The 20,281-nt window shown below is 40.3% G+C and overlaps 1 protein-coding gene across 1 annotated transcript; it reads left to right on the top strand.

Moving 5' to 3' along the window:
• The first annotated feature begins 17,005 nt into the window (after positions 1 to 17,005).
• Positions 17,006 to 19,660, top strand: LOC110497843 (homeobox protein SIX6). Its single transcript, XM_021574267.3, has 2 exons — positions 17,006 to 17,816; positions 18,866 to 19,660. Exons 1-2 carry the CDS (start codon positions 17,245 to 17,247, stop codon positions 19,029 to 19,031), a joined length of 738 nt encoding a protein of 245 aa, XP_021429942.1. The 5' UTR covers positions 17,006 to 17,244; the 3' UTR covers positions 19,032 to 19,660.
• Positions 19,661 to 20,281: the final 621 nt, after the last annotated feature.

The raw sequence follows: 20,281 nt of genomic DNA, 5'->3' as shown, positions 1-20,281 counted from the left end.
CTGCAGAGATAAATATTTGAATATGTGTAAGGGGCGAAAGGGAGACGACTCACAGCCTGTCAGTTGTGATTCGAGTCATGGCATCAAGCAGGAGACCTGCTCTGTGACACAGGGTGACTCAAGTAGTCACGCGGACACACACACACACACACACACACACAGACCTGTCAGCAAAGCCCTGTCAAACTCATCACCACATCAACCCCCTGGTACTAGTACAGCAGGGTTTGCACAGACAATGATGGGGCATCGGGACAGCTCTGTCTTCCCCTGCCTTCCCTCTACCTAGCAGAGCCCCTCAGCCTAATGAGCTCTGTCAGAATGGCATTTGACATAAGCCATCAATAAAGCACAGTTGACAGACATTAAGAATGTGGACATTCAGGAGATTCCTGGTCTCCTGAAGAGGAAAAACACAACAGCAATGCTGACCTTGTAATCTGTCTGTAATCTGAACACGAGGCCCTCTCTGGATGTTCTGATCTATGGCACAGCTGACAGTTATCCATGTTACATCACTCAGATTGAAATCTGACTTCTGTTCTGCCACACATATTACACAAATGCATTCTCAGAAACGTTATGCCTATGCAATGCATACTTTGGTGATTGCAAGCTAAAACACTGCCTTCTATTGGTTATCACACTGGGAATGCTTTTGTTGCGCAGTGCTGCAACATTCTGCTATATGTTTTTTTGTAGTTTGAAAAAGAACAGTACCAGAGGAAATGTATACACCACCGGTCAAAAGTTTTAAGAATACCTACTCATTGAAGGGTTTTTCTTTATTTTTACTATTTTCTACATAGTTTTGATGTCTTCACTAATATTCTATGAAACAACACATATGGACTCATGTAGTAACCAAAAAAGTGTTAACAATATTTTATATTTGAGATTATTCAAATAGCCACCCTTTGCATTGATGACAGCTTTACACACTCTTGGCATTCTCTCAACCAGTTTCACCTGGAATGCTTTCCCAACAGTCTTGAAGGAGTTCCCACATATGCTGAGCACTTGTTGGCTGCTTTTCCTTCACTGTGGTCCGACTCATCCCAAACCATCTCAATTTGGTTGAGGTCAGGGGATTGTGGAGGCCAGGTCATCTGATGCAGCACTCCATCACTCTCCTTCTTGGTAAGATAGCCCTTACACAGCGTGGAGGTGTGTTGGGTCATTGTCCTGTTGGAAAACAAATGATAGACCCACTAAGCGCAAACCAGATGGGATGGCGTATAGCTGCAGAATGCTGTTGTAGCCATGCTGGTTAAGTGTGCCTTGAATTCTAAATAAATCACAGACATTGTCACCAGCAAAGCATCCCCACACCATAACACCACCTCCATGCTTTACGGTGGGAAATACACGTGTAGATCATCCATTCATCCACACCGCGTCTCACACAGACAAAAAAAAATAAAAAATCTCCAATTTGGTCTCCAGACCAAAGGACAAATTTCCACCGGTCTAATGTCCATTGCTCATGTTTCTTGGCCCAAGCAAGTCTCTCTTTCTTATTGCTGTCCTATAGTAGTGTTTTCTTTGCAGCAATTTTACCATAAAGGCCTGATTCACACAGTCTCCTCTGAACAGCAGATGTTGAGATGTGTCTGTTACTTGAACTCTGTGAAGCATTTATTTGGGCTGCAATTTCTGAGGCTGCTAACCCTAATGAACGCATCCTCTGCAGCAGAGGTAACTCTGGGTCTTCCATTCCTGTGGCGGTCCTCATGAGAGACAGTTTCATCATAGCGCTTGATGGTTTTTGCGTCTGCACTTGAAGAAACTTTAAAAGTTCTTGACATTTTCCGTATTGACTGACCTTCATGTCTTAAAGTAATGATGGACTGTCATTTCCCTTTGCTTATTTGAGCTGTTCTTGCCATAATATGGACTTGGTCTTTTACCAAATAGGGCCATCTTCTGTATACCACCCCTACCTTGTCACAACACAACTGATTGGCTCAAACGCATTAAGAAGGAGAGAAATTCCACAAATGAACTGAAGCTGGTTGAGAGAATGTCAAGAATGTGCAAAGCTGTCATCAAGGCAAAGGGTGGCTATTTGAAGAATCTCAAATATAAAATATATTTTGATTTGTTTAACACTTTTTTGGTTACTACATGATTCCATATGTGTTATTTCATAGTGTTTATGTCTTCACTATTATTCTACAATGTAGAAAAACCCTTGATTGAGTAGGTGATCTAAAACTTTTGACCGGTAGTGTATTTCAGGGACTTTTCCCTGTAATACTAGAATAGTGGTGTCCAGGAATGTTCAGCATGTTCCAGACAGCTATTCCAAGACATGATCATCATGCTTTACTGTTAAGTAACATATTGGTGTCTGTAAGCTGCTCTCCGTGATATATGTAGCACTGCTTAAGTTGCCTGGTGATGTTGCCCCTGCACTTTATACGCAAAGCCCAAATACCCATTCCTGCTACAGAAGGTAAGGTGGGTGCCTGGTTGTATTACGGTTGATTCTATTGAAGGGCTTACTTCTAAATAGGAAACAGAACAGTGCTATTTTTAAGGAGACTAATCTAAGGGAGCCTCATCATGGAAGTGGTGATGACGGAGTCTCCAGACCGAAGTGTAGCCTAACGATGAGTGTACTGTACTGTTACTCTGAGATCAGCATGAAGTCACTGTGCTACCAGGGACTTGTTATGAATCACCCAGCAGAGCTAATGGACAGACTTCAGGCTCCGTGCAGCTTTGTCCCATTGTCAGTCAGAGCAAGAAGGAAACATGGCAGAATTAATACCCTATTTGGAAGGGCTGGAGGTGTTTCAATCTTATGGTATCACTCCTCAATACTGATGAACTGGCCAGTGAATACACAGATTTTACTGCATTATCGTCCCTCACACAGTTACACTACGTAGACAGCACCATGTATCAAAATACACTAGCTAGTACCCCCGGTTTGGGTGTCTAGAGGTCGTTATTGCCTAAAAGCTAAGGTCTGCAGACAATAAAAGAGCAAAGGCTGTGCGAGAGAGAGAGAGACAACACTGCAGCACCGTGACCTGTGCCCTGACTCGCGCATCATATGGGTCCCTGGCCCCCTCACAATGATGAGTTTTGACTCCTGTCACCATTGGGTGACATCAAGACCCTTTGACATGTACAGGACAGGAGAGACGCTCCCTCTGTCACAAAGGTTCTGCAGGTGACCATCTCTCCTCTGGCTCAGAGGATGAATCTGAACATTCAGTAAAGGTGAAAAACATTGTGCAAAAGGGAAACTCGATCTGATCATTTTACCCATGTCATCACAATGTTCAGTGTGCAAAACATTAAGAACAACTACTTTTTCCATGACATAGACTGACCAGATGAAAGCTATGATCCTTTATTGATTTATCTTGTTAAATCCACTTCAATCAGTGTCAGTGCCAACTTGATACAACTGTTGGAAGCATTGCAGTCAACATGTGCCAGCATTCTTGTGGAACGCTTTTGACACCCTATAGAGTCCAGGGGGGGGGGGGGGGGGGGGTTGTACACTCAGTGTATATTAGCAACTTGAAATGCTATGATTAGATTTTGGGGATATTCTTCAAAAGTATTCAACATTTTCGCATGGAAAACAAAACTTTGTGTTTCTGGCTGGTATTTTGGAACAATAGATATATCAGAAAAAATGATTGCTGTTGATACTCCCTTGCTGAACAGCCAGGTTGCTAGCCTCCGACTGTGTTTTTGACATCTGTCAAAGATAGTTGCCTTAAGGGATACCACTGTAGCTATTTGTTCTCCTATACCTCCCATTAACTAAACATAACAAGGTAAAGTACTGTAACACTATACAATAAATATTCTGCTTAACCGTTACACATATTTTCTTCTGATTTATATTTTTAGGATGAATTTTTCTATGAATATATCAGTCATATTTCAAGAATTTCTGTGTAAAGTAATTCCTGCTTGTACTGTATACCCAGTTCATCTACAACTTATTACACCATGGTTATGCATATTCAGCATAATTCCAGAGTAAGTGGTTGAATGTGAACATGTCCACATAGAAGGAAGTGAGAAGGCTTGTGGCAAGAATACTTATCTAAAAAACATACAGTATCAGTCAAAAGTCTGGATATACAGTGCCTTGCGAAAGTATTCGGCCCCCTTGAACTTTGCGACCTTTTGCCACATTTCAGGCTTCAAACATAAAGATATAAAACTGTATTTTTTTGTGAAGAATCAACAACAAGTGGGACACAATCATGAAGTGGAACGACATATATTGGATATTTAGAACTTTTTTAACAAATCAAAAACTGAAAAATTGGGCGTGCAAAATTATTCAGCTCCCTTAAGTTAATACTTTGTAGCGCCACCTTTTGCTGCGATTACAGCTGTAAGTCGCTTGGGGTATGTCTCTATCAGTTTTGCACATCGAGAGACTGACATTTTTTCCCATTCCTCCTTGCAAAACAGCTCGAGCTCAGTGAGGTTGGATGGAGAGCATTTGTGAACAGCAGTTTTCAGTTCTTTCCACAGATTCTTGATTGGATTCAGGTCTGGACTTTGACTTGGCCATTCTAACACCTGGATATGTTTATTTTTGAACCATTCCATTGTAGATTTTGCTTTATGTTTTGGATCATTGTCTTGTTGGAAGACAAATCTCCGTCCCAGTCTCAGGTCTTTTGCAGACTCCATCAGGTTTTCTTCCAGAATGGTCCTGTATTTGGCTCCATCCATCTTCCCATCAATTTTAACCATCTTCCCTGTCCCTGCTGAAGAAAAGCAGGCCCAAACCATGATGCTGCCACCACCATGTTTGACAGTGGGGATGGTGTGTTCAGCTGTGTTGCTTTTACGCCAAACATAACGTTTTGCATTGTTGCCAAAAAGTTCAATTTTGGTTTCATCTGACCAGAGCACCTTCTTCCACATGTTTGGTGTGTCTCCCAGGTGGCGTGTGGCAAACTTTAAACAACACTTTTTATGGATATCTTTAAGAAATGGCTTTCTTCTTGCCATTCTTACATAAAGGCCAGATTTGTGCAATATACGACTGATTGTTGTCCTATGGACACAGTCTCCCACCTCAGCTGTAGATCTCTGCAGTTCATCCAGAGTGATCTTGGGCCTCTTGGCTGCATCTCTGATCAGTCTTCTCCTTGTATGAGCTGAAAGTTTAGAGGGACGGCCAGGTCTTGGTAGATTTGCAGTGGTCTGATACTCCTTCCATTTCAATATTATCGCTTGCACAGTGCTCCTTGGGATGTTTAAAGCTTGGGAAATCTTTTTGTATCCAAATCCGGCTTTAAACTTCTTCACAACAGTATCTCGGACCTGCCTGGTGTGTTCCTTGTTCTTCATGATGCTCTCTGCACTTTTAACAGACCTCTGAGACTATCACAGTGCAGGTGCATTTATACGGAGACTTGATTACACACAGGTGGATTGTATTTATCATCATTAGTCATTTAGGTCAACATTGGATCATTCAGAGATCCTCACTGAACTTCTGGAGAGAGTTTGCTGCACTGAAAGTAAAGGGGCTGAATAATTTTGCATGCCCAATTTTTCAGTTTTTGATTTGTTAAAAAAGTTTGAAATATCCAATAAATGTCGTTCCACTTCATGATTGTGTCCCACTTGTTGTTGATTCTTCACAAAAATACAGTTTTATATCTTTATGTTTGAAGCCTGAAATGTGGCAAAAGGTCGCAAAGTTCAAGGGGGCCGAATACTTTCGCAAGGCACTGTACCTACTCATTCAAAGGTTTTTCTTTATTTTTACTATTTTCTACATTGTAGAATAATAGTGAAGACATCACAACAATGAAAGAACACATATGGAATCATGCAGTAACCAAAAAAGTGTTAACAATATTTTAGATTTTAGATTCTTCAAAGTAGCCACCCTTTGCCTTGATGACAGCTTGGGACACTCTTGGCATTCTCTCAACCAGCTTAATGAGGTAGTCACCTGGAATTCATTTAAATGAATAGATGTGCCTTGTTAAAGTTCATTTGTTGAATTTATTTCCTTAATGCGTTTGAGCCAATCAGTTGTGTTGTGACAAGGTAGGGTTGTTATACAAAATATAGCCCTATTTGGGAAAAGACCAAGTCCATATTATGGCAAGAACAGTTCAAATAAGCAAAGAGTAACAACAGTCCATCATTATTTTAAGACATGAAGGTCAGTCAATCTGGTAAATGTCAAGAACTTTGAAAGTTTCTTAAAGTGCAGTCGCAAAACCATCAAGCGCTATGATGAAACTGTCTCTTATTAGGACCGCCACAGGAACAGAAAACCAAGAGTTACCTCTGCTACAGAGGATAAGTTCGTTAGAGTTACCAACCTCAGAAATCAGCAATTAACTGCACCTCAGATTGCAGCCCAAATACATGCTTCACCTAGTTCAAGTAACAGACACATCTCAACATCAACTGTTCAGAGGAGACTGGTGAATCAGGCCTTCATGGTCGAGTTGCTGCAAAGAAACCTCTAAAGGACACCAATAAGAAGAAGAGACTTGCTTGGGCCAAGAAACATGAGCAATGGACCGGTGAAAATCTGTCGTTTGGTCTGAGTCCAATTTTTTGATTTTTGGTTCCAACCGCTGTGTCTTTATGAGACGCAGAGTAGGTGAACGGATGATCTCCATGTGTGGTTACCACCGTGAAGCATGGAGGAAGAGGTGTGATGTGTGGGAGTGCTTTGCTGGTGACACTGTCAGTGATTTATTTAGAATTCAAGGCACACTTAACCGGCATGGCTACCACAGCATTCTGCCGCAATACGCCGTCCCATCTGGTTTGCGCTTAGTGGGACTATCATTTATTTTTCAACAGGACACACCTCCAGGCTATGTAAGCGCTATTTGACCAAGAAGGAAAGTGATGGTGCAGCATCAAATAACCTGGCCTCCACAATTACCCAAACTCAACCCAATTGAGATGGTTTGGGATGAGTTGGACCGCAGAGTGAAGGAAAAGCTTTCAGCAAGTGCTCAGCATATGTGGGAACTCCTTCAAGACTGATGGAAAAGCATTCCAGGTGAAGCTGGTTGAGAGAATGCCAAGAGTGTGCAAAGCTGTCATGAATGCAAGGGTGGCTACTTTGAATAATCTCAAATATAAAATACAATGATTCCATATGTGTTATTTCATAGTTTTGATGTCTTCACTATTATTCTATTATTGTAGAAAATAGTAAAAATACAGAAAAACCCTTGAATTAGTAGGTGTATCCAAACTTTTGACTGGTACTGTATATAAAAAAATGTATGGCACCTGTCTTATTCACGCCCATCTCAGCGGAGGCTGCCGGGATGGCATAGTCCAAGAAGAAGCCAGCAGCATACCACCCTGCATCTCGCTGCTGGCTGCCTCTCACTCTAAGCAGGGTTGGTCCTGGTCATCCCCTGGATGGGAGACCAAATGCTGCTGTAAGTGGTGTTGGAGGGCCAGTAGGAGGCACTCCAGGGCAGTGATTGGGGACATTGCCCTGTGTAGGGTGCTATCTTTCGGATGGGATGTTAAACGGGTGTCCTGACTCTATGCGGTCACTAAAGATCCCATGGCACTTATTGTAAGAGTAGGGATGTTAACCCTGGTGTCCTGGCAAAATTACCAATTTGGCCCCCATACAATCATGGCCACCTAATCATCCCCAGCTTCCAGTTGGCTCATTCATCCCCCACCTCTCTCCTGTAACTATTCCCCAGATCATTGCTGTAAATGAGAATGTGTTCTCAGTCAATTTACCTGGTAAAATAAGGGTTTTAAAAAAGAGGGGATGGTGGCTAAGCTGCACAATGCATGTATCTCTCCAGAATGCGCTCTCTCCCGCCAATTTGTGCACAGTCATTGTTTCATAACTTAATTTGTTTGATTGTTAGTGTCTATCAATTCCCAATTACATATAAACCCATAGTACATTTACCTTTTAATTAATTTCTAATCTACAATATTTGTTTGGCTATAGTCATTTCTGTTAATGCATTCAATATATTATTATTCCAGTCGTTTACCGTTATCATTGTCGGAGTGGACACGTCTCTTGCAGAGTGCACAACCTATGCTACACAGTTTTGGTATATTTCATTCCATTTATAAGTTTTGTCAATTTAGTCATTGTCTTTTGTTTGGAGCACTACTTTCAATGTTGAGTAATGATGCGCACCTGATTATGCATAGAAATAGGCTTATAGGCTACCTGGCCTGCGTGCAAATGTAGGCATATAAATATAGTATAGTATTTCTGATTGGCTTAACACACCACCACTGATGACCTGTGGAGCTTCTCAAAGTAATGTTTTCTTCACCTCAAACTGCAAGCAAAGTCTGTTTTCACATCCATTGAGAATGACAATAGTTCCTCAATGTAGACTATTTGAAAAATATTTCCAGCTCTCTCCCTTTCGATAACCACTCAGCTCAAAGGGGAAAATGCCATGCTCTGATCCAGTGGAAACGTCATAAAATAGATCTACTGATTACTTCTTATCCCTTGTTCAAATAGCCTACAGCTGTGTCTGTCCCGAGTTCAGTGCCGCGAGAAACTGAGGGCCTAGAATATTTTATATAATGTTGCAAGCTTTGGCCCGGACTCTAGTTAAGACTCTAGTTAAGTTAACTGTTTCAAGTTATGCAGACAGGCCATGCGTAGCCAATGTGAATGATAGGATATTTATTTTCATCCAGATATTTTTTATATTTTGGCTTTACATACTATTTTTACATAGGCTAGTTGGCAATGGCAATATAAGTTAGTTTTTAGGTTTATATCCTTTTCATTTGGATAGGATTTTTGATTAACGGCATGATAATGATTTTAAGATATGAAGACGTTATTATAAATGAAAAGAAATGGTTACACGAAAATGTTCATATGAAAACCATAACTGGCACGCAGATTGGTAGAAATTGTAAGATACATTGGCATTCCACATGAGAGCGGCTGCCGAATCCTCCTGTATTCTATGACTGGCAACTTCTGGAGAGTAACGGCAGAATCTGCGAAAGCCAGCGGGAGGAGGAGTATGGTCGGGTCTTTTTTTCAGGCCAGTTTTTTTTTATTCTGGTCATCTTGATCTCTGGCTCCCTCCATTTCATCAAACCGTGCGCTTAAAGCATCAGACAAGCTCAATGCTTATATAGTTGATTTTTATTCAAACAGGGTTTGTCTCTATATGAAAAAAATACACGTTTTAAAATGTCGACCAATCCAATGTTGAAAGAACAAATGACTTTCGGTTGACCCCGCAAAATAATTGTAGTGGACAGTCCTGATCATCTATCCTTTTAACCTCTTTAGAAACTTTAGAAAAAGGACTGGGCACAAACATGGATTGGACACAGTTACTGCATGGCTCTACCATGTGCTGTCAATGTGGTTAAAAAACAACACCAGGTAGATTCCATGAAATTCCTAATTGCTTTCTGTTGGTCTGCTCGGGCATGTTTGTTTGCATTAAGCCAAATCTAGTTTTCTCATGTACTATTTGTCCTGAGAGGGAGATTCTATTGAGCGTTTGATAAGACCCCTCTCCCCTCAGTCTCACAGCATCTGTATTCCATTAACTTGTATTAAGATTCTATTTCAGAGCACAGATTGTGGAAAAGCATATGATGTCGGAGCACAGACTGTGGAACAGCATATGAAGTACAAGGTGGATGTTCATGCAATGACACATCTGTCAGTAAATCTGCTTTGCCTGATATAAAATTACACTGACTTTTGCACTCATTCCCTGAGTCTATAAATACATGGAATTACACCATAGTAAATTAATAAAATCCACATGCCTTAGCATGTTACAACACCTGTAGTATACTGTATGTAATGGTTCTCTTCTCACCAGTAACATAACCTAGACTAATCCCAATTTAACGCAACATACACATACAGTATTGTAAAAGACTATTGTAAAAGGTCATAAAGGTAACATTTGTTCTGTTTTATCATGTGCTGATTACACCTGTATTGTGATGCCTATATGCTGTGTAATGTGTGTCTGTTGAGACAGTGTTGTGTGCAGTATCTGTGTCATGCAGCAGGCCATGTGGGTACGTCCCCACACTGGCGGGTGGCTGCACTAGCCTTGGCCCTCCTTTATCCTTGTCAGCAGGGCTCTCTGACTGAGAGTCGGTGGATTATGCACACTGCAGGCCAATGGGTCACTGGATAAGAAGTCTTCTCTGTTACCGCAAATCCACAGATTAAATGCAGCGTGGAGAGCTAGTGCTACCCCGAGGGCAAATGGGACTGAAAACACGGCTCTGCGAGGTCTCCAGCTTTGGCTTAACCCTTCTGTCTGTCTAGTGATGAGACAATGTATGGATGGAATGGCTTATTTTAAAGTCCTCTGTCGCGGAGTTAAATACATCCAGGGCATTAGAGGGTTATGGCCAGTGTTGTTTTTCATGATATCTTAATTTGAAAGTTAATCCTGTGGCAGCTGAGTAGTATGAGACTAGAGGGAAACAGTCGGTCATGCAGAATGAACTGAACACAATACTACTGAGACAAATCATTCTGTGAGCAATAATTAGACAGTAGCATTTGATGGCTTCCTCAGTGTTTGGCAAGCCAGGGTGACTAACTCCATGCCCTAGGCAGCTCCAGGAAAACACAGCATGGGTATGTGCTCTCCTACATGCCTGGCAGGGCAATATGTTGATATTGTTAGGCTGCTTTAGAATACAGGGCTTATCGGGTTCCGATCTTTAGAGACCGGTCGAAAGGTAGCATGGCGTGGTCGCATCAGGGTTATACAGTGTCTTCAGAAAGTATTTATACTCCTTTACTTATTCCACATTTTGTTGTGTTACAGCCTGAATTCAAAATGGATTTAACAATGTTTTATACACACAATACCCCATAATGACCAAGTAAAAACATATTTTTTAGAAATGTTAGAATTCTTTTTGAAAATGAAATGCAGAAATATCTCATTTACATAAGTATTTACTCCCCTGAGTCAATACTTTGTGGAAGCACCTTTGGCAGTGATTACAGCTGTGAGTGTTTCTGGGTAAATCTCTAAGCGCTTTCCACACCTGGCTTGTGCAACATTTGCCCATTTATTTATTTCAAAATTCTTCAAGCTCTGTCAAATTGGTTGTTGATCATTTCCAGACAACCATTTTCATGTTTTACCATAGATTTTCAAGTAGTCAAAACTGTAACTCGGCCACTCAGGAACATTCACTGTCTTCTTGGTATACAACTCCAGTGTAGATTTGGCCTTGTGTTTTAGGTTATTGTTCCGCTGAACAGTGAATTCATCTCCCAGTGTCTGGTGTAACCAGTTTTTCCTCCAGGATTGTGCCTGTTATTAGTTCTATTCCTTTTTATTTTTGTCCTGAAAACCTCCCCAGTCCTTAACGTCTACAAGCATACCCATAACATGATGCAGCCACCGCTTGAAAATGTGCTTGAAAATACGGTACTCAGTAATATATTTTATTAGATTTACCCAAAATATAACACTTTGTATTCAAGACAAAAAGTACATTTCTTTTCCACATTGTTTACTGTATTACTTGAATACCTTGTTGCAAACCGGGTGCATGTTTTGTAATATTTTTATTCTGTACAGGCTTCCTTATTTTCACTCTGTAAATTAGGTTAGTATTGTGGAGTAACTACAATGTTGTTGATCCATCCTAAGTTTTCTCCTATCACAGCCATTAAACTTTGTAACTGTTTTAATGTCACCATTGGCCTCATGGTGAAACCCCATTGCGTTTTCCTTCCTCTCCGGCAACTGAGTTAGGAAGGACTCCTGTATCTTTGTAGTGACTGGGTGTATTGATACACCATCCAAAGAGTAATGAATAACTTCACCATGCTCAAAGGGATACTCAATGTCTGCTTTTTGTGTTTTTACCCATCTACCAATAAATGCCCTTCTTTACAAGGCATTGGATAACCTCGCTGGTCTTTGTGGTTGAATCGGTGTTTGAAATTCCCTGCTCAAAAGATACTTGTATGTGTGGGGTACAGAGATGAGGTAGTCATTCAAAAAATCATGTTAAACACTATTATTGCATACAGACTGAATCCATGCAACTTATTATGTGACTTGTTAAGTACATTTTTACTGCTGAACTTACTTAGGCTTGCCATAACTAAGGGGTTGAATACTGATTGACTCAACACATTTCAGCTTTTAATTTTTAATTAATTAGTAAACATTTCGTGAAAACAAATATTCCACTTTGACGTTATGGGGTATTGTTTGTAGGCCAGTATCAACAAATCTCTATTTAATCCATTTAAAATTCAGGCTGTAACACAACAAAATGTGGAAGTCAACGTTATTATTCAAATGTTCTAGTGTGTGTGTGTGTTTAGGTTAGTGTGAGTAAATGTTACTATGCAGTGTGTGTGTGTTTAGGTTAGTGTGAGTAAATGTTACTATGCAGTGTGTGTGTGTTTAGGTTAGTGTGAGTAAATGTTACTATGCAGTGTGTGTGTGTTTAGGTTAGTGTGAGTAAATGTTACTATGCAGTGTGTGTGTGTTTAGGTTAGTGTGAGTAAATGTTACTATGCAGTGTGTGTGTGTTTAGGTTAGTGTGAGTAAATGTTACTATGCAGTGTGTGTGTGTTTAGGTTAGTGTGAGTAAATGTTACTATGCAGTGTGTGTGTGTTTAGGTTAGTGTGAGTAAATGTTACTATGCAGTGTGCGTGTGTTTAGGTTAGTGTGAGTAAATGTTACTATGCAGTGTGTGTGTGTTTAGGTTAGTGTGAGTAAATGTTACTATGCAGTGTGTGTGTGTTTAGGTTAGTGTGAGTAAATGTTACTATGCAGTGTGTGTGTGTTTAGGTTAGTGTGAGTAAATGTTACTATGCAGTGTGCGTGTGTGCTTGTAGGTAAGTGTTTTTATTTTGCATGTGAGTCTGAGGAGGTACTAATAGTGTGGTGTATAGTTAGTTAGTAGTGGAAGGGAATGACGAAGGTGGTCAGAATGGGACAGTGGCAGGATGGGTGTTGGTGACAGGGCTCTTGTACCGTCTCGTCTGCTCGACTGATCCGAGGGAATCTGGGTCACTTCCAGCCCGTTCACATGCTACTGTGTGTTCCCATCTCCTTTCCTGTTCCCTCTCCTCTGCCCTGGGCACGCTACGACCCAGCTAACTCCATGCTGATGACTCAAAGAAAATGTACTTATCTCTTATGGCAAATTGAGAGAAAAATGAACAGCGTTAGTCTGTGTGGTTGCCTGCACTACCCCCCCCCCCCCCCCCCCCTCTCTGGAGTCTCAATCTTCTGTTCTGTCATTTATTCTAGTATAAAGATATATCTAGTGGATAGTTATTGTTGAAAGCCTTATATATCATGGCTTTCGTGGCTGACTATTTTTCTCTTCGTGTCTCTACTCTGCTCTCCATTTGTTGTTGAGAATGAGCACAATGGACAGGTACAGTACTAGTAAATCAAGCCAGCCAATGGAATGGTAGACTCCCTCTCCACCTTTCCAAATAGCGCCATAGTCTGTGATGCTGTCCAGTCAAAAAAAAAGAAAGAATGAATCTTGATTGAAAACAAATGAATTAATCTCAACTGATCATAGCAAAGCTAATGAGAAAAGCAATAAATTGTTACACAGATATATATTTTAATCCAGGCTTTACACGTCTGATACAGTGTCAGTTGAGAATGTTATCTAGCATAGTGTCTGTGTGTCTGATAGAATGGACATGTTACCAACAGCTCTAGAGTACAAACATTACCATAATGTTTTTGCCTTCATTATGTTAAATGTGAATGTAACTGAGTGCTTGTGACATCTGTTGTATTGTGTAGCTTATCCTAGTGATGCAAGTAAGCCCCTTTGAACAGAGCGATAGAGATAGATGGATATCTCCCTATAAGGTGGTTGGGTGATGTGATTAAGTCATTAATTAAATAATTTGATAAACCATGAGGAAAGGCAAGCCACAGAAATATGGATTAGGAATTTTATGACCTACAATAGTGCAATAATCCATCTTAAAATAGAGGTGGTCAACAAACAATACTGACCATGAGAGATGAGATTACTCTAAATCTGTTTGACTGAAGGCCTCTCAAGTGGATGTATTAAATCATGCAGTTATTTCAAAATATATTAAGTAAAAAACAAACACCAAACCTTAATGCTGCTCTTAACTTCTAATATATACCAGTAGGTCTATTAGTATTATAAACTATAATATCATCATAGGGTATAGAATGGTTCTCTCTATCCCTGTGTGTGTGCGCGCGCGTGTTTAGCAGAACATTTGAATTACTCGACAAATAGAATGGAAGGTGTCCCATCTCACAATGAAAATTTGCCATCTTAAATAACAGAACTTGTTTGGACAATCATGCCCACAATCAGTGCCGAGTTTGGTTGTGGATGGGCCTGTGCGGTCTATGACGAACAAAGCAATAGGCAGAACAGACGTCTTTGTATGAGATCCACTGTCTGTGTTTTGTGTGGTTGAGTTGGTGAATGTCAGTCCGGGGATATCGGTGTAAGGATACTGTCTTTTGGCACAGTTGTATATGCACTTGTAATATGCTCACTGTAGGCCTGCCTACCTTTTAAAACTGTATATTCTACAATGAATAAGTAAGTACTCCATACATGGATTGGCAATGTAGCCTAATTGTTTATTTTTGTGTTAATCATCGACAAATATTAATGAGTTCATATTTTGCCCCTGTTAACCAATTAAAGGCCTATTTGAAAATGACAAATGCGTACATTATGCATGATTTGGAAAATGTAGTAGTATGAATAGCTATAGGCTACATAAAACCATAGACTTAAACACAACCATATACGTAGTAATTATATATATTTTTCAATTAGTTACAGTATTTTGGTTTTAGCTTAGCCTATGTGTGTCTATTTGCCCCTCCAAGAAATGTCCGATTTTAATTTCTAAAAACGTGAATGCAGTGTTATCATAGGTCTATAGGGCTAGGCTGAGTAAAAGAGTCACAAGCTCATGTTAATTACTATGTTTCCATATGAAATCAAAATGTACTCCGCCATGTAGTCTTACTGTAAGCTTGGACATAGACTTAAGGCTTCTGTTATGTTTGCGCTGTTCTACTGTCGTGCATAGCCAAATTGTTTATTGACAGACCTCCGTTTATGATATCGAACATATTACCATCTTTTATTGATGCGCTCTTCATAGAAAAAGAAAGTGTCCTTGTAAATTTAGGTTAGGATTACAGCATGAAATATTCAAAGGCATCTAAATATTTCAAAACTACACCTTGTCACTCATCTTCACAATTACTTTCCCCTTTTGTCTGTGTCCGGTCTGGAGTCCTTATCCTTTCTTAACGCTTGTTCTCGGACCGGTGCTAAAACCTATAATAATATGCTATGGTTTTATGATTAGACCCCACTATTAAGAACTGGAATCGTGTTAATCCGTATACTGCTCTCATTTAGACTGTGTCCATCTGGTTACTCTGCCACATTACAGTGACAGGATAGACTTATAACTACTTTTATCACCTTGTTGACAAATGTGCAAATAACCCTTTTCTGTGTTTGATTATTATTAAGCTATTATGATCATATCAAAGATTTTAATAAAATATTATTTATTTTGATAAAGTAGGCCTGTTATTTACACTTTATGAAGGCAGTAGACAAACGTTCAGAAAAAAAATACAAATTTTGGAGCTATTTCTGTGATGATTTGGAGAAACTGTGTCGCCGAATAGCCAAGCGCACGTTGCATGAGATGAACAGCTTCTTGCGCAGAAGGCAGGCAGTTTCATAACCCCGCGCCATGAGCCTCCCATAATTCATGCAAAAAGAGCCCTAAGGGATTCAGTTGATCTCTCTCTGTGTGTGTGTGTGTGTGTGTGTGTGTGTGTGTGTGTGTGTGTGTGTGTGTGTGTGTGTGTGTGTGTGTGTGTGTGTGTGTGTGTGTGTGTGTGTGTGTGTGTGTGTGTGTGTGTGTGTGTGTGTGTGAGAGAGAGAGAGAGAGAGGGAGAGAGTCTGAAAATAATATCAGGCTTTTCCGTTAGAATGAACTTTACCACTGTAGCCAGCCATGAAATAATGTGACCCGACACTTCAAACCATCTGCGCTATCTATCCGCCTTCTTATTTACTAAATCAGCCCGTGCACAAAACGGAGTGTATCTGATACTAAACCCGAGTAGCCCAGCAGTGCCACGATAGTTTTATACACAAACGTTCCGGTTTGTTCTCCAGTGTTTAGCAAAAAACGTCTCTTTGATGGATTAGGCTATAGGCAAGTGTGCAGTGTGAATTAGAAATAGAAGCAGTGATTTTATCTGAGAAGAAGCAGATGCAATACAATATGTCATGGCAGATCAAATAAAGATACAACATCTGTCAAATATGTCTGATCAAATAAAGATACGCCTATAATATGTCGATGTAGCCTACATCATCAAAATAACCGAATTTGATGCGAATGACTTCAATTGTTCCAGCATAAAATCATAGATTCATTCAACATATAGCGTAGTGCCATATTTTTGTATGATCAAATGAGTCCCAACAATTCTAGAGCGTGGATGAACGGGATTTTCTGCGTGCGTTAGGCTATACGACCATTCAATATCATGCTATTGTAATCGCAGAACATTCGTTGTCTGTTTTTATTCTTTATGTGACCAATTTTTAAAACGGTATGATAATCAGCCAATATCTGTCGTGCCTGCTGCGGGGTCTTATTTTCCATTTTCAATTAAAGAAGTAGGCTAAACGTGTGAACGTATTGCGTTTTAATTGACTCGTCGCTTTTCTTCTACACAGCCATGATTTACAAAGGAGGGGATGTAGGAAAACATGGAAGGCAATTAAAGGTTTGAAGACAAAAAGCAAAGGTCAAAATGTTTACATTCTAAAAAGCCGCTGTCGAGCACTGGGAGGTGCTGCATTCTCTTAGCGCTCCTTTCCGCGTGATTGGTAAACTTGACAGTGATTGACGGGCATCCATGGCAACCAATCTGCCAAATCCAATAGAAAATCAGCAGAGGGGCTGACTGTATTTCCCCCTTCAAAATACATCTCGGGTCTAGTTTTTATACTCTTGTAATTTCTACATACCAAGTTCACCAGCCGAGGGCATAGTTCCTCCGTGTTTTTAACGGTTGAACTGTTAACTTTGGGATTGCCTTTTTGTGTGGATCCGACGATCAGAGAGCGAGAGGGAGAGAAGGGTAGGCGCGAGAGGGGAGCGTGTGAGTCAGAGAGAGACGGAGGTGAAACGAAAAGCCTCCATGTTTCAGCTGCCTATCTTGAATTTTAGCCCCCAGCAGGTTGCGGGGGTTTGCGAGACTCTGGAAGAGAGCGGGGACATTGAGCGCCTCGGTCGCTTCCTCTGGTCTCTGCCCGTCGCCCCAGCAGCCTGCGAGGTCCTCAACAAGAATGAGTCGGTGCTTAGGGCGCGGGCCATCGTGGCCTACCACACCGGGAATTTCCGAGAACTCTACCACATTCTGGAGAACCACAAGTTCACCAAAGAGTCTCACACTAAACTACAGGCCCTGTGGCTCGAGGCGCACTACCAGGAGGCAGAGAAGCTGCGGGGCCGCCCGCTAGGACCAGTGGACAAATACAGGGTGCGGAAGAAGTTCCCTTTACCCAGAACGATATGGGACGGAGAGCAAAAGACCCACTGCTTCAAGGAGAGAACCCGACATTTGTTACGAGAATGGTACTTGCAGGATCCTTACCCGAACCCGAGCAAAAAGAGGGAGCTCGCGCAGGCTACTGGACTTACTCCCACACAAGTGGGAAACTGGTTCAAAAATCGTAGACAAAGGGATAGAGCGGCGGCTGCGAAAAATAGGTAGGCTACATGCTGCAGTCTGTACCTTTTTGTATTTTTATCAAAGATGGTGTGAGGTGGCTACAACGTTTATTGTTACATTCTTAACGAAAGGGACCTTGCGTTGCGACTATCTCAGTCAGCCTAAGTATTTGCATTTTTTTCAATAAAAGCAATTATTTGTGCAAATATTGTTCTATCGAATTGTTTGAATTATGTTATTTTGAGTAAACATTGAAATATAGTTGGCTATAATATATAAATAGTATATTTAAATTACATTTGTTCATAAATATTCTCAACGGAAATGACACCATAAACGCTGTAGCCTATTGAAATGAAGCAAACTGTATGACAAACTCCATTGTGTGACAATAGCCCTTGTCATTTTCATTGCAAAACGAACGCATGTCTTAATGCAGTGTTTCCCCAAATTGACCATTAGCCTATGTATTCTTGCCAAAACTAAACTTGAAGCATAGGCCTAGCTACTCCCCGAGTCAAGTGTCTCAATAATCCCGTTCAGATTATCCTTCGTTTTCCACAATCCATTTAGATTGTATTGACCGCTGTCCGTGTTAAATCTTTGAACATAATTTAACAACAAACATGAAATTGTCTGAAACATTTTTGTATCATGGATGTTGCTTAATTTAATGAAAGACAGAAACACAAGAGCCCTACGGTATTAGGTTATTTGTTCAATCATGTCTGATGCCACTTGTGCTGAACAGCAAATCATGAAGGCAGCACGTGTATTGAACGAATCTAAATGATTTCCTATAAGAAAATATTCAGGCTAGTCTGACGATCTTTGAAATTGTGCTCACTGTGTGGGTTTGGGATTGCTGTGTCTTGATTGTGTTTGTGCATTTACTTGTAGGCTATAGAATATTTAAAAAATGCTTTTGTTTGGCTCCTGGTCTGGCTCCTGGCACGTGTGTATCTGATGCTAGACTTAACTACAGCAAAAATGATGTTTCAATTGAGGATTTACTTTAATATAACCTATTCGTATTGTATTGTGCTTTCTAATTCTAGTATTCCCCCCATGTCTGTCTTTTACCCAGGCTACAACAGCAAGGGATGTCCCAAGGCTCGGTTCGGTCTTTGGCAGATGATGATGGAACCGTCGATCGACTCGGTCCCGCCTCTAGTCCCGAGGCTAGTTTGTCAAGCAAAGCCGCCACCTCGGCTATCTCGATCACTTCCAGCGACAGCGAATGTGACATCTAATGGCGCATGAGGCAGTCCAGAGGAGGGAGAGGATAAATTCACAGGAGATAAATAAAGGAGATCCTAAAAGACAATCTAACAAAAAAACAGTCAGTGCCTGCGTTTGAATTTAAAGAAACTGGTCTTCTTTGATGGCTGCCAAAACATGAGGGATCTGACGGAATGCCCTGTCTTAAAGCTATACTTTCTTTTTGTTGTCGTTTTTCCGCTATGGTTGGCTGAAGCTAATACAAGCGGACAGAAAATGTAAAGAAAAATCATATTCATATTCACAATCCCTTTTTAGGGAGGACTAATAAACCAATGCCTCAAGATACAATTAAAAATGAAGAAAAAAAAGACATTTGAGCGCCTAACCTGCTATTTTCTGTGGGTATTTCATGTTGAAAAGACGCTGTAATATTTTTACTTTACTTTTAAAGTTTTATAAATAATGTTTATTTACCTATTTAAATGATTGGCTCTGTTAGAATGTGATATTATTTTGCTTGGTGTTTTTAATATTTACCTTGTGCACAGGTGAACCCGTTGAGCATGTGCGCTTTAGTAAACATGTGTTTCAGTAAAAACGTTTTTTTTAAAGAAGTAAAGATAACTTAATAAAATAATTGTTTATCAAAAGAACAAAACATCCGTTTTTTTATTCTCAGATTACAACGATTGAGAATGGTGTTTGCAGTTATTGTATCACTCTATTATTACTTGATATTATTAGGCAATCTAGTAATTTTCCACAATAAATTAGATTATAGTTTTGGGATTTGTGACGATATTTACAATATGATATCTGTGACAGAATATTTAAAGTATCGTCCTATGATAGGCCTATAGTGTGATGCAGCGTACTGTATGTATCATTTTGTGCCTCTGCGTTGCCCTGATGAAGTGGTCTCGGTTATATATCTGGTTATTTCAGGCATGTTAAGTATTTAAATACTAAAAAGACATAAGGTGGCGCACACCCCAAACAAGTTAGTAGATGTGCTGACTAACGGAGAGTGAACTTTAGTAGGCTATACAAATAAGCAGTCGCACAATAAGCTCCCAGAAATATATTGGATAAATCAACGTTTCTGCATCACATTGTGTTCTTCGGGGTGTACGTACTTAACTACCACATAAGCTACAGATCTTCAAATGTGGACTCTGAGTGAGATATTTTTTTAAATAGTTTATAATGCCACACTTTGTGCGGTGACACGTTCTCGACATATAGCCTAATTGACCAACAACATGCTTTGCGTCATGTA

Source organism: Oncorhynchus mykiss, chromosome 19 (assembly GCF_057628025.1).
Source record: "Oncorhynchus mykiss isolate SJ-2025 chromosome 19, ASM5762802v1, whole genome shotgun sequence".
Taxonomy (NCBI): Eukaryota; Metazoa; Chordata; class Actinopteri; order Salmoniformes; family Salmonidae; genus Oncorhynchus; species Oncorhynchus mykiss.
This window is presented reverse-complemented; position numbering and strand designations above follow the sequence as displayed.